This window comes from Dermacentor andersoni, chromosome 10 (assembly GCF_023375885.2).
Source record: "Dermacentor andersoni chromosome 10, qqDerAnde1_hic_scaffold, whole genome shotgun sequence".
Lineage (NCBI taxonomy): Eukaryota > Metazoa > Arthropoda > Arachnida > Ixodida > Ixodidae > Dermacentor > Dermacentor andersoni.
In genome coordinates this window covers 105,655,391-105,681,814 of record NC_092823.1, presented here as the reverse complement: position 1 = coordinate 105,681,814, position 26,424 = coordinate 105,655,391, and the positions used below count along the sequence as shown (strand labels likewise).

At 47.6% G+C, this 26,424-nt stretch overlaps 1 protein-coding gene across 3 annotated transcripts in view; it reads right to left on the bottom strand.

Annotated features, from left to right (window-relative positions):
- LOC126544590 (uncharacterized) overlaps positions 1-26,424 on the bottom strand; it is an 85,126-nt gene continuing 58,702 nt past the window's right edge. For 2 of the 3 annotated variants that reach the window (XM_072284973.1, XM_072284972.1), the window contains 6 exons: positions 18,302-18,349; positions 17,552-17,602; positions 17,400-17,468; positions 2,736-2,795; positions 2,026-2,073; positions 1-265 (listed from right to left, as the gene is read on the bottom strand). In XM_072284973.1, the coding sequence (XP_072141074.1) occupies positions 200-265; positions 2,026-2,073; positions 2,736-2,795; positions 17,400-17,468; positions 17,552-17,602; positions 18,302-18,349 (342 nt within the window). In that variant the 3' untranslated portion in view covers positions 1-199. The remainder of the gene's footprint in view (positions 266-2,025; positions 2,074-2,735; positions 2,796-17,399; positions 17,469-17,551; positions 17,603-18,301; positions 18,350-26,424) is intronic. The other variant, XM_055077752.1, reaches the window with a different exon arrangement.

The window sequence follows — 26,424 nt, the reverse complement described above, 5'->3', positions numbered from 1 at the left end:
TAGGTTTAATTCTGGTCGCTTTTATTTCGCGTCATTGTTAAAGTGATCGATGATTAAAACGAAGTTGTCGGTAGAAAAAAAATGATCACAAAATAACTTCGTTTCTCCGTAGCAAGCTTGCATCAAACATTATGTTGATCTGAGTGTGAAGGTCAGACTATTTGGAACGCCCGTGACCCTGGCTTCCTTGACCGCGCTCCTATTTTTCGGGAACGAAGTTGCGCATATGACGGACGTGCTCTGCAAGCTGAAAAGAAAAAAAAGTCTGGCAAATATTCAGCTTGCTGCTAGCGGCTGTCAAGAACACTACAGATACACAGTGGAAGATTGTTATCGCTGCAGAAACTTTCAGTTGCATGACCAGCATAAGCATCGCGAATTGGTAGAATTTATTGAATTGAGAATCCCGGGAAGTAGGCGATATAAAAAAATGTAGGTGACGCTGAAACTTATTCAAACAGGGGCATCGATGCATGTTAGATGCATGCGTAACTAATTGGATGCCATGATTCCAGAGATGTGTTTTTTAAGTTCATTGCACGTTCTTAAACCACAATATATGATGATTTACGGTGTGCTGTAGCGGGGGTCCTTAGGCTTTCTTTTTATATTTTTGCGCACACTGCATAGAACTGGTGTTCTAGGGCTGCGTCTGTGTCAGGACTCATGAATTTCTATTAGAACGAATATAACAGAACTCGATCTAAACAAACCCAATTTTACGAAGTTCCCGTTCTAATGAAGTAATTTCCTTTCGCCGGCAGGTACCAATAAGGTTCAATGTTGCCATTAACAGGAATTAATGAAACTAATTTGGCCGAACTTGATTTAACGAAGTTTTTCCTGAAATAAATGAGCAAGAAAAGCGGCAATTTCTAATTTTGACACAGACGGCTTTTCTTCGTGCGGGCGCTCTAAAGCTATCGCGTTAAAACATGTAGGTGCCCTAGTCGCGGCCCTAGCTTTATTTTGGCAAGGCAGCACGCCGTACCCATGCGCGCAAGTGCGGACTAAACACCGCCTCGGTATTAACGGAGGTTAGGTTTCATGGTTTACGGGACAGATGGCTGGATTAGCGGCAAATACAATGCCGCGGTAGCTTTTGCGTGTCGCTAAAGTACAATTTTAGATTTCGAAGAACCGATAGATTTCTTGATTTTACGAATTTCCCGACTGAACTAAATATTTTGAGCGTTTTCCTGGCTTCGTTAGGTCGAATTTCAACTGCAATTATTAAGTGCTTTTTCTATGGCTATGACGATATCCTTCGCAAACCGTTCCTCATTTTCTCAAATTATGGGGTTTTACGTGCCAAAACCACTTTCTGATTATGAGGCACGCCGTAGTGGAGGGCTCCGGAAATTTCGACCACCTGAGGTTCTTTAACGCGCACCTAAATCTAAGTACACGGGTGTTTTCGCATTTCGCCCCCATCGAAATGCGGCCGCCGTTGCCGCGTTTCGATCCCCGACCTCGTGCTCAGCAGCCCAACACCATACCCACTGAGCAACCACGGCGGGTCTTTCCTTTCCTCGTTTTATCGCGTGCATAGACCAAAATACGAGACAATGAAGCCGCGATCTTTGCAGTTGATAAACAAACATTTCAGAAATTTACAGGTTGCATATCTTGAAAGTAAACAAGATTGTATGCCATCTCCGTAACTTATAAAATACTTATTTATGCGCCATACTAAAGACTCGCTTAACTAGATTCCAACATGGTCGATGGATCTGCATTTTTTTTTTTGCAAACTTGTTTCACTCATTTAGCGGAAACTGCTTTGAACGAAATTAGGAGCCTACAAACGACTTTATTTACGATTCCCGAGCTCCGCAATGTTGAGCTGTTAGACGAGGAACTTCTGACTTTTGTGCGAAGTGACGTCAGATTAGAGCTGTCATAAAACACCGAACGCATGCTCACAACCATTTTCATGCATACGAATCGACCGTACATTGCCGTACGTTTGGCTTCTGCCCTAAATGACGACGCTAAAGCACTAGAGTAAAAAAAAATCCATACCTCTTCTATCTGTGCGAGAGTGGCTCGATGTAGATGCTGCATTCTTTCCTGGAACAAAAACAATTTTAATGACGTAGGCCTGACGTCAATCAGTATTCGTCAGCGTTAGTCAAGCACCTTTAACCGACTAATTTATTGATGATTAAGCAGTAATAATGTACGAGGAGAAGATATGTCTCCTTTTGTCACAGGTTAGGACATACGGCCAATAACTGTGTGAAATTGACATATTTTTTTGCCGAGGTCATGGAGACTCTACTTAAAGGAAGTCAAGGTGAATTGCACGATGTTTGGTGTATTCTGTAGCGAGTCATCATAAATACGGAGTAATATAATGCTAACGTATTCCGCAGTCAATCATGCTGTGTTTCCTAAACAAAAAAGAATACAGTTCAGAAAGCGGCTGCAAAAATTATTTATTGGCTACAAGCATTACGAGACAGGAAAAATGACTCTTTCGCCATTGCCGCTGGCACACGGCAGATTTACCGCATTGTAAAATATGGTATACAGTCAAATGTTTCCAGATCGTTTATTCGCTGTCATCCTGCACACATTCCATGCCAAAAGATACGCGAGGGCGGCCAGTGAATCAAAATAACGTAAAATAATGAGCACTGAATAGCAAGGCTAGTATGTCAGAGCACTAGGGAAAATTGGAGATGCTAACTGGCCAACTATTTTCAAGTAATTTCCAACGCTTTTCTCACCTGCAAGCCGTGGAATCTATTGTCAACCATATGGTTCATATCTTTCATTTTCTCTTGAACCTGTGCGGCGTGAAAAACAAAAATGAATCAAAACAAAGGTAAAACACGGCGTTTTACATAAATACATGTGTGTCGTGAGACCAGTGCTGTAAACCCTCAGGAAACTTTCCTAGATCTATGTATATTAGGTTCTGTTTTTGGAAAAAAAGACAATTTGTCAAAATCTAGGTAGATGCTCTACTATGACATGGAGGAAAGAAAGACTCGGAGATGGGAAGAACTGCTGCGACGCATCGATTACGAAACTGGGAACCACTAAGGCCACTGGATGCTTTGATTAAGTCAACTCAAAATACGTTCGCATTTGCGTGGGGTGTATGACTTATCATGGCACATCAGAACAGTGAAGGCATCTCTGTGGATGCCTTGGGCTCGCCAACGAAGCGATGCTACTCCGCTACTGCCGTTCGCAAATCTAGTTGTGCTGTCAAATTCTGCAAACCTTGAATGACATATTTACCTTTATTAGCGCAACAAACGTATGCTGCCCAACAAAGCAGTACATACAAATCTGGGCGTAAGGAGACACATATTTAGAAACAGTGCTGGGCACTATGAGGTGGTTGTGGCGCTAAGCAGACGACTATGAGAGCGTTTATTAAAATGTACCGGGAACCGCCAATAGGCAAATCAACTTTGGACACAGTCCCGGTGGTCACCTGTTTAGGCGCGTTTTGCCACAGAGTAGAAAAAGAAATATTCCCGTATCTGCGCGCTTTGCTGCCAATTAGTTATAAGCGTTCAAGCGTTTTGATGATACATCAGTACATGAAATGCAAAAAAAAGTTTATTGCATACCTTTTACATTGGTCTCGTGATGTGCTACACTGCTTTGACACTGTTTCATTCTGTAAGAGCGGTCAGGCGCTCATTTTCGTAGAATTCGAATAACGTTTTGTGCCAATCTTGCTTGGAATTCGCACTCAGCCGCTGTCCAAATTTGTTTTGAATGTAGGGCAATGTATACATGGTGTGATCATGTTTAAGTATATTAGAGGTTCGATTGCGCAACATTTGGACGACACACACAAAGAAGAGAAACACACACCACTGAGCGCTTGAACGTGTTTCTCTTCTGTGTGTATCTTCCAAATGTTGCGCAGTCGAACCTCTAATATGCTATACCAACACGCCCAGTCTTCAACCTTAGCATGCTTAAGTGTTACAGAATTTTTAAGGTCACCTGTGGCAGATAGCATAATCATTTTCCTCGAGCTGGATTATTCGAAGAGTTGGATATTACTAGCAGGAAAAATCGAGACACAGCAGCGGTGGCCCCAGGAGACTGCCTGTGCAAAGAAAGGCGATGCAACCCTTTTCTACCGCTGCTGCGAGAGCGCGCAGCGATATATCGCTCCCCGAGTGTTATGCGACGCGTCTGTTTCCGAAAAGTGTATTGCGAGTAGCGTAATCCTCAGGAGAGTGCCTGTGCAAAGCCATGCGATGCAGCCATTTTCTACCGTTGCAGCGATGTATCGCGCCCCGAGTGTTATGCGACGCGTCTCAGTTTCAGATCCAGTGAAAGCCTCGTCCCGCGCGGACCAGCCACAGCGTGTGCAGCGTAAGAAAGCGCTTCGTACCGTCGGAGAACAGGGCCCACAACAAGCAAGCGATTCGAAAGCGCGTGGGTTATGCAGCAACTTTCCGGTACTGTCGGGAGCTGGGAGCCTGCGCGCGTGTGATCTGGTAACTCTGTGCGCTTCAGAAACGGCGTCGTTGCATTCACCACATTTGACTGTGTTTTTCCCCGTCAAATTTGGCAGGCAGTCTGGCAACATTGACCCACAAAGCTGGCAACAGACTTAAACCACACCAGTCAGAACTCTGCCGCGAGGACCCGCGTCATTCCCAAGCTCGGATAAAAATGACGCGGGGTGCTCAGCTTAGAAGAAAAATTAGACATCGTCCGTGCTATCGAACATGACACGAAGTCGGCGCTGGCACGCGACAAGGATCTGCTGCTGACTACGGTGTATGGCATTTGGAATGCGAAGAAGCTTCTCGGCAGCGCTGCTGCGACCGCGAAGACATGTCGGCTACGAGGTTCGACTTTTCGCCATCGTTGCCTCTGTTGTTGCCGAAGTGTCGCCTAGCGACAGTGATAAGGACGACACGGAAAGCGCCAGCACGGGCGATGCAGGCATGATAGTGGCAGAAGCTACGCGTTACGTCAGCCTAATGAATGCAATCGTCGCGACGAGAACAGGGGCGCGATAACGTAACTCTATTCCCAACGAAAAGTATTCCAAACTCCGGCACGCAGCAATGAAAATGTGGCCCCGCCGGGACTTCTGCAGCGCTACTGCACGCGTGCACGGAGAATACGTAACGGCAACGAGGAATCTGCCATGCGAGTGTTTGCCGAGAAGAGGGGGCTGGCTGAAAAGCTGGCACGCAGCTTCAGTAAGTTTGAGGCCGCTGTCGGTGTGCTAGGCCACCGTGGCATAAAACGAAAATAACACTTTTGTCGCGCGAAGTGAATAAATACTGCATGCTTTTTTCCCCTTTCAAAGCACTCTCTCTGAGTTCCGTTTTCGACAGGTAAGTGGGCGATGTCAAGCTATTCCGGTTAAACAGTACTACCGTTTACTACGTAGTTTTTCCGAGCTCCGGCCAACTACGGTTTAACGAGGTTTCACTGTACAGTAGTTACGAGGCGCTCCAAGGCATGTGGAAATGTATAATGGTTCCAGGACTTACTTTTGGAAATGCGGTTGTTTGCTTTAAATCAGGGGTACAATCAGGACTCGATGGGAACCAAAGGTCAGTGGGCCGCCTCGCATTGGGCGCTCACGGGAAGACTACAAATCAAGCTGTGCAGGGTGACATGGGCTGGACTAGTGTTGAAGTGAGGGAAGGTCGCAGTAGAATTGATTATGAAGAACGACTGAGGAATATGGAAGAAAGTAAATGGACTGGGAGAGTGCCGAGGTATCTGTACAGGAAAAGAATTGATTCGCAGTGGAGGCAAAGAACTAGGAAGCTTACCAGCAAGTATGCGGCCCGGAAGGTGGGCAACACAGCAACAAAGAACGTCGAGCGGAAAGTCAGAGAGGCTGAAATAATCTCATGGGCGGCAGCAATGGAAAAGAAACCTGCCATGAGTAACTACTTAAGAGGAAAAAAACGAAATCAGGAAAGAAACAATTTATGAGAACTCAAAGGGAAGCTCATTACTTTTCGAAACGAGATACGGATACCTTAGAGCATGCACCTATAAAGCGGCATATAAGAAGGAAGAAGAAGCATGTGCTTGCTGCGGCAAAGCTAGGGAAACTATGGAGCATGTTTTATTAGAATGTGAAGACGTCTACCCAGCGGTCGATTTAGGCACCACTGGCCTCCTTGAAGCCCTTGGGTTCAACGAGAGCAGTGGAAAAGTAAACATGTTGGCAATAGAGATTAGTAAGAGGCGACTGGAGGATTGGTCGAATAAAAGTAGGGAAACGACAAAAGACGGATGCGTACAAAAGCACAGTTCGCAATAGGGGATCAGAAAATGTGGTTGTGGAAGTTTATAGTGTTTTCTTTTTTTATTTTTCAACCTAGGTAGGACATTAGGCCGTATAATAGCAAGAGCTTGGCGGCGCAAACCACCAGCCCGTTCCAAAGGGGACGCTCATAAACATCCATCCACCCATCGATCCACGTCGGCCGCGACGGCGCCTAGCGGCTGCAACGCAGGGGCCTTGCGTGGAATGCGATCATCCGCGCGCGCATTCAGGAATGCAATAGCAAATATGAGAGCTTCCCAATATATATATATATATATATATATATATATATATATATGCTCGCTTGTGCATGGCTGCAAATTGCTATAGAGTAGCATAGCTCCTTACGAATTAAGAGGCAGCATGGTAACAATTCTATTGACTGCTCGTCGATGGCAGAATGCAGCTTGCTTTATCTGGTTACCCAACGTAAGGCAAGAAAATTCCCAGTGGTAACTCTGAAGCAAACATTTTATTTTGGACACACTGCTTACGCAAGCAACTCATTTTTTGAAGAGTGGCTAAGAAGCTGGAACCATTCTCGGTAATCGATGATGTATTGCTACGTGACACGCTTCAGCTGGTGCTCTTTTTTTCACAATAACAAAACATTTTGTTTGAATAGTTTAAAAGCAGTTCAAACAGATCGTTGTAAGCCTCTGCTAGGTGACGCGCCTGAGCTTCAGGTGCTTCTTTTGTAAAAATTTTGTAACCTGGTTGGTGACGTTGGGGACTTGCTGTGCACATCCTAGCATGTAATTTTTTGCAGGCGGGAGAAAAGCTCATCCAAGGTGCCACAGTACAGCTCGCTGTAACTGAACCACATCGAAAAAGTAGTTTTAAGGGCGTCTACATATGAGAAGAGCTTTTCAGAAAAGTATATACGGCCCCGCAGAACTTGGTGAACATCGCCAGTTATTCGTTGGCTTCGTCGGCGGAAACAAGGAGTTCATCGAAACATGCATGCAGCCTTCACTACTGTTTTGCGTGCAACATAACATGTCATGTAGAAGACAAAGCCACGACTCGCTCATCTTTTCAGGGTACTCATGGTCGGGGAGCATTCTTGGCTTCTTTATCATGTCAGAAGCTTCTAACTTCCCACTATGGCTTGCATCCTCACTACTGAGGAGAACGATCAGATCGCCCCCTTTACAGTTGCCACGGCTGGGAACTTTGACCAAGTAAAACTGAGGCAATTCACGGTGAGCAAGAATTGGGCAGAAGTCGGATGGTCGCTGTAACTAGAAAATTGTCCAATGACCCCAAGCAATTCCCGAAGGCAGTCTTGGCTGAGCCGGCACGTCAGCAGCTACTTATAGCCAAGCTTCTCACGAAGGTATTTCATTAGATCAAGCGCCGCCTGAAGGGTGACTCTTAGCGTCTTTTCAGTGCTCGATGAAAGAAATCCGGCTAGTGAAGTCCCCGCGTGAGCCTCCCATCGGTTTAGGTAGTCTAATACGTCCTTGATGTGCCTTTCATGTGCAGAGTCAGGTTTCAACCCTTGAAATGGAATCCGTGCTGTCATTGCGTTTACTAGCTTCCACATCAGAACAAAGGCTCGAGTTGATGCGGGGCCACCCCAGTGCTCCTTTATTTGCTTCTTTTAGAAAACCAGGCCCCGAAGCACTTGCGGAGTGAAAAGGTGCAATGCCAGGTTTACCTTCATCTTTTCAAAGTTGTTAGGGCTCACGTGAGCAAGAGTGATCTTTGGCATCACTTTAAGTATAAGTGGACACTTATCCTCTTTGTGTGCTGCTCTGATGTGCTCAGTATAAACAAAACCTTCAAGTTTTTTGTACCTTGCTTTAAGAAGGCCATTTCGAACACATTTTATCAGGTGCAGAAAATACGAAATGAAGGGGCGTCTTCGAGTGCCAATACGATGTGGCACAGATGGGTTTATGGATGTCCAGGGGCCAGAAGTCCCAAAGAGCCACCACATTGAACGGTTCAATGAAGCTCCGTCCGCCATGATATAATCGACATTAGGCCTAGTCTTTTCTGCGTGTAACACGGCTTCTATGAAGATCTTTCACAAAAGCGCAACCTTCACATTTCCCCTGGAAGCGAAAACACCAAGTATATTGAGCCAGGAACCAGTGAAAGGCTGAAACGTGATCACGAGAATGTAATCGCAGGGAAGATGTTTGTCGTTTTCCAGTGTGAATTTTCCCAAGACCTCCAGGTCTTCCACTTTCGCTGCTGCGGCAATATTCAAGAACTTGACAGCTTCATTTCGTCCACAATCAGGCCGCCATGGTATTAGAATTCCTCCACGGATTTCGTCTTTCTTTAAATCCCTGTGATAATAGCAGGGTTGAAGCTAAACACATTCTTGTATTTCCGCATGAGCACCTTCAAACGCCTTCTGCTCGGGAGGATGAGTATGCATTTCCACCGGACATGCTCGTGAAGCCTCTGACTTTTCATTCGAATTATTGCGCAATCAAGCAACCAGTCCGGATTGTACTACATACCTTTCGTTGATTTGCGGCGAGCGACTTGAAAGAATTGCATAACAGCAAGTCTTTGCATCGGTGATAGGGCTTCTAACCGGTCTGCGAGGACACCCTCTTCAAGTTCTGCCCTTTGTCTCTTCAGTTTCTCAATAGCTTGAGTGTAAAATGAAAGCTTGACTTTCAGCCGGCAAGTGGCTTGTGCGTGCGCTCTTCTGTGCTTTGAAATCGCTGCAGCAGAAAAAGAAAAGAGCGCTACTTCCCACAGGTCCTGGCGCGTGTCGTTACTGAAGCAGCAGAGCCACTCGCACTGGACGACGTGGATGGATGGATGTTATGAGCGTCCCCTTTGGAACGGGGCGGTGGGTACCGCCACCAAGCTCTTGCTATTACACTGCCTAATGTCCTACCTAGGTTAAACAATGAAAAAGGAAAAAAAGACAATATGAACTACCACGCCCAAATTTTCTGATCCCCTATTGCGAACTGTGCTTTTGTACGTCTCCGTCTTTTGTCTTTTCTCTACTTTTCTTCCACCAATCCTCCAATCACCTCTTACTAATGCCTGTTGCAAACATATTTGCTTTACCACTGCTCCCGCTAAACCCAAGGGCTTCAATGAGGCCAGTGGTGCCTAAATAGACCGCTGGGTAGACGTCTTCACATTCTAATAAAACATGTTCCGTCATTTCTCTAGCTTTACCGCAGCAAGCACGTGCGTCTTCCTTTTTATATTGTCACCCAGCTGTTACAACTAAAACAGTTTGGCAAAATACAGATTGGCAAAAAACGTCTGCCTTTAGCGATGGCTGGTCCTCGGAGAGCCCGCGCGCAACCACGAACTTCGTCGTTCTCGCCTTAAGGGTCCCGTGTCAACACGTGCAAACTTATTTCGCGTCATTGCTCGCCTCTCAAAAGCGACCGGCCCGGTCGCTTCAAGGGTAGCGGGCGCTCTCTATGGGCAATAGTGCCAACATGAAAAGACAAAAAAAAACATACAGGAATGTACGCAATGCTGAAGCGGTTTGTGAGGGCTGCTTAGCCCTGGCGTGCGTAGTACGGCTTCATCCGTACTACGTGGACGACTTCAGCACGGGGACGGCGTCGGTTCGAACCAGGATCAGAGCTTTGAGGCACCATCTCGTAGTTCACATCACTGAGGCGGCGTACAACTTCATAGGGCCGAATAAGCGGCGCAACAACTTTTCTGAGAGCCCACGGTGTCGGATAGGTGTCCACACCCACACGCGGTCGCCTGGTAAGTACTGGACATTCCGTCGGGTCCGGTTGTAATGGTAGGCGTAGGTATTCTGCTGGGTGCGGATGCGATTCCGAGCAAGCTGGCGAGCTTCCTCGGCTTTCTCGACGAAATCTTTAGTGGTGTCATTCCTTGTGATTCCGTGGTCTACCGGGAGCATGGCGTCTAAGGGGGTTGTAACGCGACGTCCGTAAACAAGCTCAAATGGTGTAAACTCGGTGGTCTTCTGCACAGCGGTATTGTAAGCAAACGTGACGTATGGCAAAATTTCATCCCATGTTTCGTGTTCCACATCAATGTACATGGAGAGCATGTCGGCTAATGTTCTGTTTAGGCGCTCTGTTAAGCCGTTAGTTTGGGGATGATAGGCTGTGGTCTTTCGGTGGTCGGTGTGCGTCGGTGTGACGACTTGTTGCAATAACTCCGCTGTAAACGCTGCACCGCGGTCAGTAATGAGTACAGTGGGTGCACCGTGGCGAAGCGCGATGTTGTGGACAAAGAAGCTGGCGACTTCAGCAGCAGTTCCCCGCGGCACAGCTTTCGTCTCCGCATAGCGAGTTAAATAGTCAGTTGCCACGATTATCCACTTATTTTGCAAGGAGGACGTGGGGAACGGCCCAAGAAGGTCCATTCCCACTTGCTGGAACGGCGCCGGAGGCGGATCCAAAGGCTGAAGGAGGCCGGCAGGCTTGGCGGGTGGAACTTTACGCCTCTGACAGTTACGGCACGTTCGCACATAGCGCTGAACCGACGAAAATAGGTGTGGCCAATAGTATTTTTGCCGTTTGCGTGCTAATGTCCTCGCGAAGCCTAAGTGGCCGGCACAGGGATCGTCGAGACACGCCTGTAAAACTTCTTCGGGCAGTGCCGTCTTAACGACGAGAAGGAACGTTTCCTGTCTGTTATCAAATTTTTTCTTGTACAGGACATCGTTTCGCAGGCAGTACGACGTCAATCCTCGTGAAAGTGGGCGTGGGACAACAACGTCAGCTCCCTCGAGATATCGGATGACTGGAAGCAGCTCAGAGTCTGCACGTTGATAGGCAGCCATGCGCACCACGTAGACGACACCAAGAAACGGCAAATCTAGCTCCAAGTCGGAGGATCTCAAGGGAATAGGAGAACGTGACAAGCAGTCAGCGTCGCTATGCTTGTGGCCAGATCTGTAGACAGCAGTTATGTCGTATTCTTGGAGGCGGAGGCTCCAACGAGCGACGCGACCTGACGTGTCTCGTAGATTGGCAAGCCAGCAGAGCGAGTGGTGATCACTGATCGCTCGAAATGGCCGGCCGTATAAGTAGGGTCGGAACTTGCTGATGGCCCACACGACTGCTAAGCATTCTTTTTCGGTTGTTGAATAATTAGCTTCTGCTTTTGTCAGACTACGACTCGAGTACGCAATTACACGTTCTGCGCCATCTTGCCATTGAACCAGAATGGCCCCGAGTCCTACATTGCTGGCGTCGGTGTGTATTTCAGTTGCCGCGGTGTCATCAAAATGCGCCAGCACTCGAGCGGATTGAAGGCGTTTACGCAATTCGGTGAAGGCCTGCTCTTGGTCTTCCGTCCACGCAAAGGGCACATCTTGTCGCGTCAGTCTCGTGAGCGGTTCAGCAATCGTTGAGAAGCCTTCAACGAAACGACGGTAGTAAGCGCAGAGGCCCAGGAACCGCTGAACAGCCTTTTTGCCTTTAGGACGAGGAAACTCGGCAACGGCAGCGAGTTTTTCTGGGTCTGGTTGTACTCCTTGGGAGCTGACCACGTGGCCTAGAAACTTTAGTTCCTGAAAGCCAAAGTAACATTTTTCAGGCTTGATGGTGAGGTTGGCCTTGCGTATTGCGGTAAGGACACTTCGTAGCCAGGCGAGATGTTCATCGAACGTGCTGGAAAACACAACAACGTCGTCTAGGTACACTGGACACGTCTGCGACTTTAGTCCAACGAGTATAGTGTACATCATTCGTTGGAACGTAGCAGGAGCGGAACAGAGACCAAAAGGCAGCACTTTAAATTCTTACAGCCCATCGGGAGTCACGAAGGCGGTTTTTTCACGGTCACGCTCGTCCACTTCGATTTGCCAGTAGCCTGACTTTAGGTCTAACGAAGTAAAGAACTGAGCATGACGCAGACGATCCAAAGCGTCATCGATCCGTGGCAGGGGATAAACGTCGCGTTTGGTGACTCGGTTAAGCCGTCTGTAGTCAACGCAGAAGCGGAGTGTGTTGTCTTTCTTTTTTACTAGTACGACAGGCGATGCCCACGGACTTGTCGACGGCTGGATGACGTCATCATTTACCATTTCTTGACCTTGACGCTTAATCACCTCCCGCTCAATAGGTGACACGCGATACGGATGCTTACGAACAGGCCGCGCCGACTCCTCTGTAACGATCCGGTGTTGCGTAACAGAAGTGCGCTGGACCTTGGATTCCGTGGAAAAACAGCCGGAGAATTCTGTCAGCAGGCCCAGCAGCTGATCCTTCTGTGCATCTGCTAAGTCAGCATTAATGTGGACGCGGGTATTCAGGCTGGCGTGAGTTGTTGCATGCCGTGAAGTCACTTGTAACGTGCCGATATCGGAGAAGTCAGCTATGTCGTTCAGGAATGCCACAGCTGTACCTTGAGGGACGTGCTGATACTCATGGCTGAAGTTTGTCAACTAAACTTGCGAGCACTTATGCTGTATTCGAACAAGGCCCCGGGCGATCCAGATGTGTCTTTCGAGCAGCAGCGGGATATTTGCCTCGGCCATACCCTCATAGCCGTCGAATGCGTCGCAGGTGACGAGGGTCAATACGCTGCTCCTTGGCGGCACCATGATGTTATCGTCAACAATCCTCAAGGCGTTGACATACGTGTCGTCAGTGCTGCTTCCTGCTAAGGCCTGCGCCATCGAAAACGTTACCCGCGACTTTTGTAAGTTAATCAATGCTCCATTAGCCTGCAGAAAGTCCATTCCCACAATTAGGTCCCTCGAACAGCTTGGGAGGACAACGACATCTTCGAGGTACGTAAACCCACGAATGCTCACTTGCGCTGTGTATCTTCCTACCGGGGTTAGCAGATGGCCTCCTGCAGTTCGAATCTGCGACGCAGTCCACTCGGTAGAAACTTTCTTCAGCTTGCAGGCAAGGCCCATGCTCATAACTGAGGTGTCCACTCCACTGTCGATTAACGCCGTTATTTCTTCGTCGTCTATGGTGACGAGAATGTTCGACGTTACTACCTCTCGTAAGATGTTCGACTCCGTCTGTACGTCTGCGTCGTTCTGTTTTCGTCGTTGTCGTCGTAGTGGAGGATATTGCGTACGGTCGTCGTCAGCGGCCTCACCTCCGGAGGTCACTGAACTCAGTTTTCCCGACCCGCCGGGCTAGGCGAGCGGCGTCTCAGAGCGCCGCAAGTAAAGGCTTGGCAGGAGCACGAGCAGGAGACGACGAACGGGGCTCCTGCCACCGCTGATCAACATTGTTACGATTTGCGACGAAACTCTCTATTTCCGGCGGCCGCTCACCAGGTCGTGTACGAGGTGCATTCAGCCAGAATCCACGGAGCCCCACTAGAAGATAAGGACACATTCTGTAGATGTGTCCGGCTTCGCCACAATGAAAACAAAGGGGCTTGTAGTCTGTGGTGCGCCAGACGTCGCTCTTCCTAGTCCTTGCTTCGGCGATGTGCGATGGGCTGCGAGGCGGCCTGAAGCTTACGTCCATTTGTTGAGTGGGATGTACCATGATGCACGCACTTGAGGGTGGCGGACGGCGTACTGCTTCAGCGTAACTTATTTCGGCGTGCGGTCCCTGCTGTGGTGCCTCGTACTGTCCAGGAACATGGACGGCCTGTCGGACCTCGGCGCGCACCATTTCCTCAACGGAAAGTTGTCCCACAGGGGCAGTGGTCGTCTGCATCTTCTGCAGTTCCTCCTTGACGACAGCCCTGATGAGTTCTCGCAAGGCGCCAACGTCGTTACCGAGGGTAACGGCAGAGAGCTCCCTTGAAATCACGGCGTCGCGGTTGTGTTGCCTGGCCCGCTGTTGAAGGGCCTTTTCCATAGTAGTGGCTTCGTCATGGAACTCTGAAAGTGTCGTCGGCGGATTTCGAATGAGGCCAGCAAAGATTTCCTCTTTGACGCCGCGCATGAGATGGCGCACCTTCTTTGTTTCAGTCATAGAAGGGTCCGCACGTCTGAAAAGCCGATTCATGTCTTCTACGTACGCCGTCACTCCCTCATTCGGGCCTTGAATTCTTGCCTCCAACGCTAACTCTGCCCTCTCCTTCCTGTCCGCCCTGGCGAAGGCCCTGGTGAGGAACTGCCTACGAAATTCTTCCCATGACGTCAGCGTCGCCTCGTGGTTCTCAAACCATGTTCTCGTGGAATCCTCAAGAGCGAAGTACACGTAGCGTAGCTTACGCTCGTGGTTCCAGTCGTTGAGGTTGGCAACCCGGTCAAAACGGTCAAGCCAGTCGTCGGCGTCCTCTGAAGCACTTCCGTGGAACAGATTTGGCGTCCGGATGTGATTGACGACAACGTGCGATGCTGCCGGAGTGGCAGGAGGTGGTTGGTTCGTCATTCTAGTTCGTTCAGGTAGCAGACCGTGCTGTGGCTGGAGTCCCTGGAGACGTCGGCTAGCACGTACGTGCACAGGGGTAATCTCGGCTGAACTACTCGCCGCGCTTAGGTCTGGGGTACGCTCCGGAGATCTTAACATCGACCGTACCCCGCACGTCCACCAGAAATGTCACCCAGCTATTACAACTAAAGCAGTTTGGCAAAATACAGATTGGCAAAAAACGTCTGCCTTTAGCGATGGCTGGTCCTCGGAGAGCCCGCGCGCAACCACGAACTTCGTCGTTCTCGCCTTAAGGGTCCCGTGTCAACACGTGCAAACTTATTTCGCGTCAATATCTCGCTTTATAGATGCGCGTTCTAAGGCATACCGATATCGCTTCGAAAAGTAATGAGCTTCCCTTTGAGTTATCATAAATGGTTTGTTTCCTGATTTCTCTTTTTTCCTCTTAAGTAGTTACTCATGGCAGGTTTCTTTTCCATTGCCGCCACCCATGAGATTATTTCAGCCTCTCTGACTTACCGCTTGACCTTCTTTGTTGCTGTGTTGCCCATCCCACAGGCCGCATATTGCTGGCAAGCTTCCTAGTTCTTTTCCTCCACTGTGAATCAATGTTTTTCCTGTACAGACACCTGAACACTCTCCCAGCCCATTAACTTTCTTCCATATTCCCCAGCCGGGCTTCATACTAAATTTTACTGCGAGCTTCCCTCACTTCAAAACTAGTCCAGCCTATATCACCCTGCACAGCTTCATTTGTAGTCTTCCCGTGAGCGCCCAATGCGAGGCGACCCACTGACCTTTGGTTCCCATCGAGTCCTGATTGTACCCCTGATTTAAAGCAAACAACCGCATTTCTAAAAGTAAGTCCTGGAACCATTACACCTTTCCCCATACCTCGGAGGACCTCGTACCCATTGTATCCCTATAGCGCTCTGTGCTTCATTATGGCCGCATTTCTCTTCTTCTTTACTGTTATGGTTTTTTCCTTAGTTTCCATATATCTTTCGCCTTCGTTTATCCATATACCAAGGTACTTATATTCTGTTACTCGAGGTATTTCTGGGCCCTGTATCTCCACTGTCTGTTCACTGTTTTCATTGAATACTATAACACCTTATTTTCTAACACTAAATTTCATACCTAAATTGTTGCCTTCTTGTCCACAGATATTAGCCTGTAAACAGATAATAACCTGTAAACGTCAGCGCGCGCCCCCTCGCGGCTTCCCTGTCGGCGGCTTCAATCTACCCCGTAGACGCTGCGTGCTGCTCGCCACACTTCCCCATTCTAGCCACTGTACTACTGCTAAATTTTCTTCGCGGGAAAACAATTCCTTCCGTTTCCAACTTCTGCGTGTTGAAAAATGGCGCCGCCTTGTGCAAATGAACCAAGTCACGGTAGAGGCTCGTCGGCGTCACCGTCGGCGTCGATGAGCGGCAGTAGTAGTCCGAGCTGGTGCGCGCCACTGGACGCTTACAATGGACCCCGTTGAAGAGCAGGCAGATTTGCTCATTTCCCGCGTACCTGGTATAAATAAAACCCACCGAGCTAAGAGCAGTTCGATGATCTTCCATCGAGACTACATAGCCTGATGCTGTGCCGACTTTTACCCCGCCTTGTGTCCTGTTCCGGAATATGCTTCATTCCAAAGCGCCCTCGACGAATTGTTTGTATTACTTGTAGCAGTGCGTACGCATATTGACAGCTGTCGCTGGCCGCACTTTCTGAGTCACAGCTTTGTATAGTGGATCCAATCAAAAGTAGTTGGCCACGTATAATACGGTGGCAACTCCAGACTGCAGGATATGGTTGCCGCTGGAAGACGAAAACGATGATGACGATGATGGCGATGACATCGCAAAGCACGTGCAGACGTAGCAGACGAGCTAGCAACACGAAGCTCGCGCGCCGGCGAGCGCGCTGTGTGCGTACGTCACAGTCTTGTGGGATCACGTGCCCGGCTGGGTTTACATTCCTTCTTAGGCCATCTCTTTGCTCTCTGAAACCTAAACTTGGACTGGTCTACAGAAACAAGACTACAAATAATTACCTGTCGTGCTCGTAAGCAAATGATGTTTCGTGCCGTGATTACTGGGTCATTAGCTACTTACTGCCGTGGAAAAACCAACATAATATTTTTTTTGTCAGCACTGCTTTAAGAAACTTCAACAGATCAAATTTTTAAAAAACTATTTCTATTCGTTTACTAGAGAAACCTCTGCACGTCTGGGCATTACGAATTGTAGGCTTTCTATTGCACTAGGAAATAGAATGTGCAACTTCTTTTTCAGGAGAGCTCTCACACCTACGCTTTTATTTTGCCTCAGTAGCTTCCCAGTCATGCAACAAAAAGTTGTCCGACTTACTGCAGCGCCATCATTCCGTCTTCAGTGATGTAACAATTTAACAGTTTAAAACCACCTTAGAGGCAACTTTCAAATCAGATTTGCCGTCTAGTTGCACAATCAAAACAAGAATATACCTACAGAAAAAAATTTACAAATCGAAAAAACCCACCTGGATAAAGTGTTAGGGGAAATCTAGAGAAGCTTTAAATCTAAGCTATGGAGAATTAGCTTCGGAGGCTGGCAGCACAACACGACGCTGTCTAATTTCTGTTATTAAGAAATCTGCTTTCACTTTTAGTTGCGACTTCTTATTGGCTGATTTGAGCCGACCCTGCTTTTGACCTGCAACAAAATTAAGCCGCCGCAGGCACGTATCGAACCCATGACCTCGTGGTCGACAGCAAAACTTTATAGCCACTGAGCTACCGTCGTACGTAGCCGAGCACGTTGAATTGAGACAGTTTAGGGGGTGCTTACCGCATCCAGACGAGCGTCTGTCATTTTTTCGATTTCGGAGAAAGTTCCCCGTGTCAACCTGTGACATTCCTGGGAAATAGAGAACGGAATTGAATTGGTGACCGCTTACTGAAACATCCATGCGCTTGTGAATGCAAGGCACATTCCCTTACCTCGAGCGACTTTTCCAATTCTGCGACGCGTGTTTCACATTCAGTTCGGACCTGCAGAAATATTTACCAGGTGCATTATCTCTGCCTATTAAAGTGGTTGGGCATAATCAAATGAATTACTGTGCTCACGCACGACGAAGCAAAAACACTAGTGTATATTTACCGCTACATGCATGCCAATTTCCGCGAACAGCTGTATGTCTTTTAATGTTATTCCTTTTGTTAATGATTTTCTGTAGTGCCTGGATGCCTTTTAGAGCTTTTACGCGTAGTCGTAAGTGTTCACAATAAGAATTATTGATTAGTATAAAATTAGTGCACCATCTGTATACTACCAGGGAAGAAAACTCACTCACTCACTCACTCACTCACTCACTCACTCACTCACTCACTCACTCACTCACTCACTCACTCACTCACTCACTCACTCACTCACTCACTCACTCACTCACTCACTCACTCACTCACTCACTCACTCACTCACTCACTCACTCACTCACTCACTCACTCACTCACTCACTCACTCACTCACTCACTCACTCACTCACATCCTTTCTTCATTACCAAGGAGACCAATCGCCCATTTTCGACGAAGATATTTGTGTGGTGGTATCGCAGTATGCAGTGAACTAGCCTATATCGACCATATCCACATAAGGGCGTGTAAGAGTTCTACCAGAACGAACTCCGAGCAGACACACAGATGTGCTTTACAAGATATTGATCAAAAGAGACGCCAAGTGGCCTTACGTGTCTCACGTATCCTAGGACACCTCCTTGGAGCATCTCCATCTCACCCTGCAAAATACGCCATGTACATATCAAGCCCCGTAAACGTCTTTGCTAGTTAAACGTCATATTTGTTTCAAAATGTGCCACAAATTTACTTTTTCTTCGTTAGCCAGCTTTTTAAGGTGCAAGAAAGAATGGAGAACGAATTAAATATTTGCCTATAAGTGGGTTTGTCTACGAGCGAGCCGCGTTCGAGAAAATGCTCACGGCACGGTTCGAAAACACGCTCACAGCGAAAGCGAATCATTGTGCGCGGACATGCATGCAGACGCGTAGCCGGTCACCGTGAACCTGTGTGATCGCTGCATTGAAGCTTCATACTGTTATGCTCCATTTGGTTATACAGACAGCTCATTATAGGAACTTATAGTTCGCTCTCAGCAATTGCCGACCTTCCACGTAAGAAGCCGGTTCGGGTGACTCCATCGCGGCGGCCGCGCGCAGTGGGCGTTCACTGTACATATTCAGTTAAGTTAAATCGAGATAGTGTCTGTAAACCATTCCGTGCTTTCTGTTTGGCCAAGATTATTATTTTGACAGTAAATAACTTTTCTCGTTTCGAGGATACTTACAGAAATGCCCAGGAGGGCACCCACGTAGTTTTTATTGAGCGCCGCCAGCCAAACGCAAGACGAGCTCGTCGCGTTATCCCTCATACGACACAAGCGAGTCGCTTCCGTCAGATGGCGACTCCGTAAGTCCTCGGCGCCAATAGGGACGTTGCATTGCAAGGCCATGGCGAAGTAATACTTTGACGCTTTAATTTGGTGCCACTTGTTATATCTAAGCGCAAAGTCTTCCACTTTTATAAGCATTGAAGCTAGGAACACGTTTAAACAGGAGTGATACGAAGAACAGTTCAATGTTATGCAACAGTAAAAAGATTAAAATAAAAGTTGCATTTTCCTTTGCAACTGTTTTATCGTATCATCGCATGTTCACTTGATACTATTTCATATTTGAAGGAATGAGTTCTTACGGTCCTGAAAAGAAAGAAAACACAAATGCCACAAAAATTTATATCTTGAACAAACGAAAAAGAAATTGCGAAACAGCCGTCTGTAATGTTACATACATCGCGAAGTAAACGTCTAGTATTACATGGGCGGGTGGGGGGTGTTACAGAAAACATAAGGGGGTTACAGTGAAGCAGGCGAATACTCATTAACAGCTACATAGATGGAAGGAAAACTAAATCACCCTTGCGTATACAAAAAATAGTGCAAGGTTGTAGACACAAGGATTCAGACTGGAATATTTATTGATGTTAAACTACCTATTCAGAATATGTAGATGTATCTTGGTTTATTATAAACACGATGTCGTGTGGTAAAGAGAGAGTGAGAGAGAAAGGCAAACGTAAGACAGGGAGGCTAACGAGATATTATCTCTGGTTGGCTGCCCTCATCTGGGGGAGGGGCAAGATGATGCAAGAAAGAGAAGGATAAAAAAATTTAAATAAGAAAGCCTACACACACACACACACACACACACGCACGTACACACGAACTGTTTCTGTGGACATTGTTACGTAGCGCACAAAGGCGTTCCTAGTGTTACGCAGTGTCATCGCACAAGCCTACGCCACACAGTGTACAGTCACAATTTGTCAGAATGTCCCGTGTCTTTTAAGTACCACAGCAGCACCTTCATAAGGGATCGCGCTGATGTTTGCGTAGGCCACTTTCCAAGCACCTTGTTTTCTACCATTGGGCGCTTGTCCAGTTTATCTAGGGTGGCTGAGAGGACTTCTCATTGCGGGCTGATACGAGAGCCCTGACAAAGAAGGTGCGCGATTGTTTCATTGCAACCGCAGAAATCACAGAGTGGGCTATTGGCCACTCCGATAAGAAAAGAGCACGCATTTGAAAATGCTACTCCAAGCCATAGACGGACTAGGAGGTTGCAGTCACGTCGTGGAAGCTCGGGCGGAATACGGAGCTGTAAATTAGGGTCCCGGGTATGAGGGCGTGCACTGTAACTCGGATGAATTCCATTGAGGTAATGTGAGGTCACGAGCAAGGGCGGAAAGTTTTTTCACTGCGTCGGCTATCGAAAGAGGAATGGCAACGTAGTTGACGCTGTCATGGGCAGACTGGGCAGCTGCGCGTGTTCGATTATTGCCATGTATGCCATACTGACTAGGCAAACACCGATATATTATATCGTGTCCTTCGTCAACTAGGCAATGGTTGACTTCTCTGATGTCTGCGATGAGCTGGTCATGTGATCCATGGTGCAGTGCTGAAAGTAAACTCCATAGGTCTGCCTTTGAATAACAGAAGACTGACCATGGATAGGGTGGTTCCTCCTGAATGAAATGAAGAGCGGCACACAAGGCTACCAGTTCAGCAGCTGTCGTTGATGATACTTGTGACGTTTTTAGTTTTATGTTGAGGGATCTTGCTGGTATCACCACACCAGCAGCTGATCCTGCAGGTCTGACTGAGCTATCGAAGTTAACGTGTACGCGGCCACTGTGCACCTCATGTAAAAGTTCTAATGTGGCCTGGTTCAGGGCAAATGACGGCATGTTAGCCTTTTTCATGATTCCTGGGATGGTGAGGCGTATTTTCGGTCCATGCAGGCACCATAACAGTGAGAGTGGTCTTGCTGCAGGGATGTAGTTCGATGGCAATTAAGTACGATTGGCAACAATTATACGACTGAAAGTTGCGTGTGGGCTTTCTCCGGGTAGAGCGGCAATATAGTGGGAAGGTAGTCGGGCAACGTGCCGAATATGCGCCGAGAGAACGTGGGTTGCCAAGTACGCTGATCTAGGTGATCTCGAGCTATGACAATCGTTGCCGCTGTAGACGCACACCTCGAAAGACCGAGACACGTCCTTAGGGCTTGAAGTTGTAGTCCCTGGAGTACACGCATGTTTGTTTTGCAGGTGTTACCAAGCACAGGGAGGCTGTATCTTGTGAAACCGAGGAATAAGGCGTTTATAAAGCTGCAGCACTGACCGCACCGATGTGCCCCATGATTTTCCGTCGAGAAATTTGAGGACCTGTATTATTGTCATTAACCTCTTCTTTAGGTACGAAGCGTAGGGGCTCCATGATAGTTAGCGGTCAATAATTACCCCTAAAAAGCGGTGTTTCCATGCATTTGCAACTGCTTGTTCATTGACACTTACAAAGTTACGCTTCGTAGCCTTCCGAGTGAATGTAACAAGTCAGCATTTCTCTGCAGACAGCTTTAAGTTCTGTTTTCGCAAGTACAGTGACGTTAACGTAGCTGCCTTTTGTAGCCGTGTCCGTACCTGCAGTTGTGTTACAGTAGATGCCCAAATGCCGATGTTGTCGGCATAGCTTGATATTTCAACTGTGTTGGGCAATCATCTGACAAGGCCAACGAGCACTAGGTTGAATAGCGTGGGGTTCAACACTTCGCCTTGCGGTACTCCACGCAATGTTTTGTGTTCAGTCGTGGCGCCATCCTCGCTCATCGCGAAGAAATGCCTGTCGGTCAAATAACTGCACAGCTACTGAAATGTGGGGCCACCGATTCCGGCGTCAATCAGAGCGTTTATAATGGCATAATGTACTATATTTCCATAGGCGCCTTTTATGTCAAGGAATAATGTCGCAGTGAGTCGTTTCAGACGTTTTTGAGGTTGAACAAACGCCACATAATCGATGACATTATGGATGAGCGCCCACTCCGGAAGCCAGCCATAGCGTCTGGGCAGACGTTGTAATTTTCCAGGTACCCTTCCAGACATGCCATAATCATTCTTTCCATTATTTTCCTTATGCAACTGGCCTGACTGATGGGGCGGTACGATGGCAAATCTAATGGTGATTTAGCAGGTTTGAGAAGTAGAACCAAGGGGCTTTATTTCCATTCACGTGTCACCAAACCACTGCGCCAAGACTCGTTGTAATGCTTTAGCAGCATGAGTCGTGCTTTATGCCTAATATTCGCGATCACCGCATAGGCAACGCTGTCCGGCCCAGGTGACGAAGAGCGCCTGCAAGTTGCCAGTGCGGCTTCTAGCTACTCCACCGAAAACATTACATTCGTCAATTCTGCTTTCGAGTACAGACGCCGCAAGGCAGCTTTGACACCTGGCATGCACTCTCTCACTGACCGAGTGGAACTCGCCAAACTTAAGACTTACACGACAGCATTAATTAAGCCCCTCACTGGAAAGCCGACCTCCATTCAGGCTTCCTTGACGTGAATCTACGCTTCTTTGTTACCTTTGGTAAAGAGTTGCCTTGACAAAGGCATACTCTACATTAATCAAAGTGATTGACAGTGCAGCGTGCGAGGTCTGCGGCACCGAAGAAAATATCGACCACCTGCTGTGCCACTGTCCACGATATGGCCCAGAAAGACAAGTTGCTAACGCTTTCCAGAAGCTGCACAATCCGCCGCTTTTCGTGCAGGTGCTGCTGGAACACCAACCCCATCGCTCGTCGATCCATAAAGCGGGGAAGGCACTTTCGTGCTTCTTGAGCACGACGGGCTTGTGTGAGCGTCTGTGACTATTAGTGCAATTACTAGTAGACCACATGCGTCAGCAAACTCACAGCTAATTTCATTCTTTCTTCCCTCCTCTCTCTCCCTGCAATCTTTATTTTCCCCTTTTCCATTCCCCCGGTGTAGGGTAGCCAACCGGAAGTTATTCTAGTTAACCTGCCTGCCTTCTGCTTTTCTCTTTCCCTCCCTCCATGCGGGAATCCCGAGGCACAGAAGTGGCACTTGGTCTAAGTGCGCGTTTGGATTGCAAGCTGGCAAGTCTTGAGCCAAATTCTTCAGCAATGTCAATTTCCTTGCGACCTTGGTGCAAAGCGAGAGATTTGAAAGGAACACGCTGTTGCAGTGATACACGAAGTCCACGCACGGTTCTCCATATCTGAGATAAGCGCTGATGTGGATCCAACGACTCAAACAAATGATTCCATCTATGATATTGTTGTGCATCAATTCAGCACTGAATTTTGTTTTGCATCCACCTTGCGTCTCTGAGATCATGGATGGATTTAGTTCTCCTGTATCTTCTTTCAGCCCACCGGAGAATCGCTCGATATCGCGGCAGTTCGGCTTCAAGTTCTTCACAATTCAGGAAAGGCTGAAAGCCGCGCGTAGCCTCTTGTATGGCTTTTTGAATTTCGTGTTCCAGACTTGAATGGTTCCCTTGCTCACACACTTCCTCTATGCGCGACCGAAACGCGAAGCAGTCCATTCGCTGGAGGGTCGTGGGTGAGCATTTAGATAGTCGTTTGATCTTCATGTACGTCGGAATACGGTCGCTTCTATGTGATTCGATGTCTGGAAACCATTGCACGTTTCCTTCAAGACACCGAGAAACCAGAGTCAAGTCTAGGAAGCTGCTGTATGTAAGCCCGCGTAAATACGTCAGACTACCATCGTTGAGGCAGTAAAGGTCCTGCTCTGTGGAAAAGGATGCTAGTCTCCTTCACCTGGAGTCCATCTTCAAACTCCCCCAAAGCGAACGGCGAGCATTAAAATCTCCTGTGGGAATCGTAGTGCCGGGTGTCGCTGGTAGCACGTCTCGCAGTCGTTTAGAGTCTAAGCAACTTGAAGGAGCAATGTAAACAGCGACGAGTGTGAACGTAAGCTTATTCGTTTTCACAATTAAACAAACGTACTGGTTGTCATTATGAGTCGGGACTGGGTGCAACACATATGTGAGATCACATCTAATATATAGAATTACCTTTCTCACATCACCACAGGTAGAGGACATGAATGCCTCATAGCCAGAAATACGTATAATATTCTGCACGTTTGGTTCGCAAATTACGAGGATGGGAAAATGGTTTTCTAAGACAAAGTCTCTGAAATACGAAATTATCAATTTGAGACCATGGGCATTCCACTGAAATAGAGATGCTTTCTTGACTTCTTAGTGGAAGGGCAGGGATGGGCGGGCCATGGTGCTATGCGATGCTTTCAAGTACTGGAGTCAGCGCGTCCCGTACTTGCAGTGCGCTTCGAGCAGCCGAAGTGTCCATATTTGTCAGTAGTAGACGCCTGACATTCGAGAGCGAATGGATCACAGCAATCATTTGTGAGTCCTTGTCTCGCATTTGGTCAACTGAAGTGACATTTGACTTCAAGGGGTGTCATGTGCTATGGCTCTGGCGCGTCGCATTTCTTCGGCAGTGCTGACCACACCTCACTTGATGAGGCATGAATAGCATGGCCGCTCTTTTCGTTGATATTCGTGCTCTTACTGGATAGAGATGGAACAGGAGGCGGTGTTGCCAGACGAGACATTTCCCTTGAACCGGAAGACGATTTTGCAGACTTTCGTTTTCGGGAGCGATCTCGCCTTATCGCTGCAGAAGCATCTCTGTGTGATGATCCGTCTCTGGCCATTTTTCTCAAGATATTCCGCTCTTTCTTTAGGCGTGGACAGTCTTTTGAGGATGCAGCGTGCGAGCTTTGAGAATTTAGGCACTTGAGCTCTGTTGCACGGCAAGTATCAGTGTTGTGTTGTTCGAAACATCGTGGGCACATCGTTGTATTTGGGCAGACAAAACTCACATGTCCAATTCTTTGAAACCTTATGCACTGAAGTGGTTTGGGTACGAAAGATCGTACTACATGACGAAAGTGGCCCACCTTTATATGTGATAGAAGGCAGTCACCTTTAACCCCGAGCCTTACAAATGTCGACTTGCCAAGGCGGCGAGCTTGTTGTAATGCAATACCATCTGCTGAAGGTTTGATTTGATTTGACACATCTATTAGCTGTTGCTAATAGGTGTGTCAATATCATAGACAACACCAGCCATGGTTTCCTTGTCCTGCAGAATGAGGGAGTGGACAATGATGTTGCCCAGGAGTTTTACGGCCATGAAATCATTGATTCCGCTTCGGTTCTGGACACCAATAGCCAGGACGTTCTTTCCAGTATTAATTCGGATATCTTTGATTTCTCCTGGGACAAGAGCCTCCAGAGAAACAGAAATCGCTTGTGGATTATGGCGGTTGAGGTTGTCGGCAGCTGTGCCCGGCACAAAAAGAATTGTGTGCACCGATGGCCTTCACTGTGTCATGACGCTTGAATTACTTGACGAGGACCGTCCTGTGAAGTTTCTTATCTCGGACTTCCGGTTTACCACTCTTTCGAAGCCTTCATCATCTGAGGCGTCATCGCTTGAGCAGGATTACAAACAGTGTCCTTGCTGTCAGCTTGACTAGGAGGGCAATTTTTCTTCCTCAGGCCGGTACCTGCCGAAGTAGTCAAGTCACGTCCGCATTCTGCCGACTCCACTTCCATTGCCGTGGCAATGGGTGCGGTGACTCACATTAAAACACAGGTAAAAGCTGAGAATACTGCAGCGCGACGGAACAGAGGTCTCTAGAAGAATCAATTCGTCAACGTTCCTTTTGGTGGAGTATTCCAATGACGGATGGCACGAAATAGTGGCGAGTTATTTCAGTGATTTATACGTGCATGCTGCATTACAACTTTGATAGGATGATCTAGGCGCGGGAAAATGCGATGGGCAGGCTGCATGTCAGAGGCCGCCAATGACGAGTGATTAGGATAAAGCTTGTGAAAGTAAGGTAATGTTGCCAGCAGTCTTCTTTCCCATAGTGATGGAAGGTTTAGCGATGCATTCATATTAGTGATGCTGGGATGACGTAAGTAATTTCTTCTTATAAATCGGGCAGCTCTATTCTGGAGAGAATCTAGTTTATTTTTCAGTAGATTTAATGTGGGTTACAAATGAATGACGTCTATTCTAACTTATAGCGAACCAGAGAAGTGTATGCCATAAGTTTGTCTTCTGGTTAGCTTGATGTAAGCAGCGTCTGACAAATCCGAATGTTTTTATGCTTTAGCAGTTCTTACATCAAAGTGGGCATTCCATGTTAGGTCAGCAGACAGGCGCATGCCAAAGTACTTAAATGAAGAAGCGTGCCCTCTGTGCAGTCGAGAAGTTTGTTGTACAAACTAATAAGGAATGGAATTAGCGTTAGGTCCACAGACGTAGAAGCTTTGTTGAAGCCCTGTAATGGGCGCAAAGTCACCTCACTTGGGTGCCAATATTCAAGGGAATCATTGCATTAGTTGTCGCAAAAGTAAA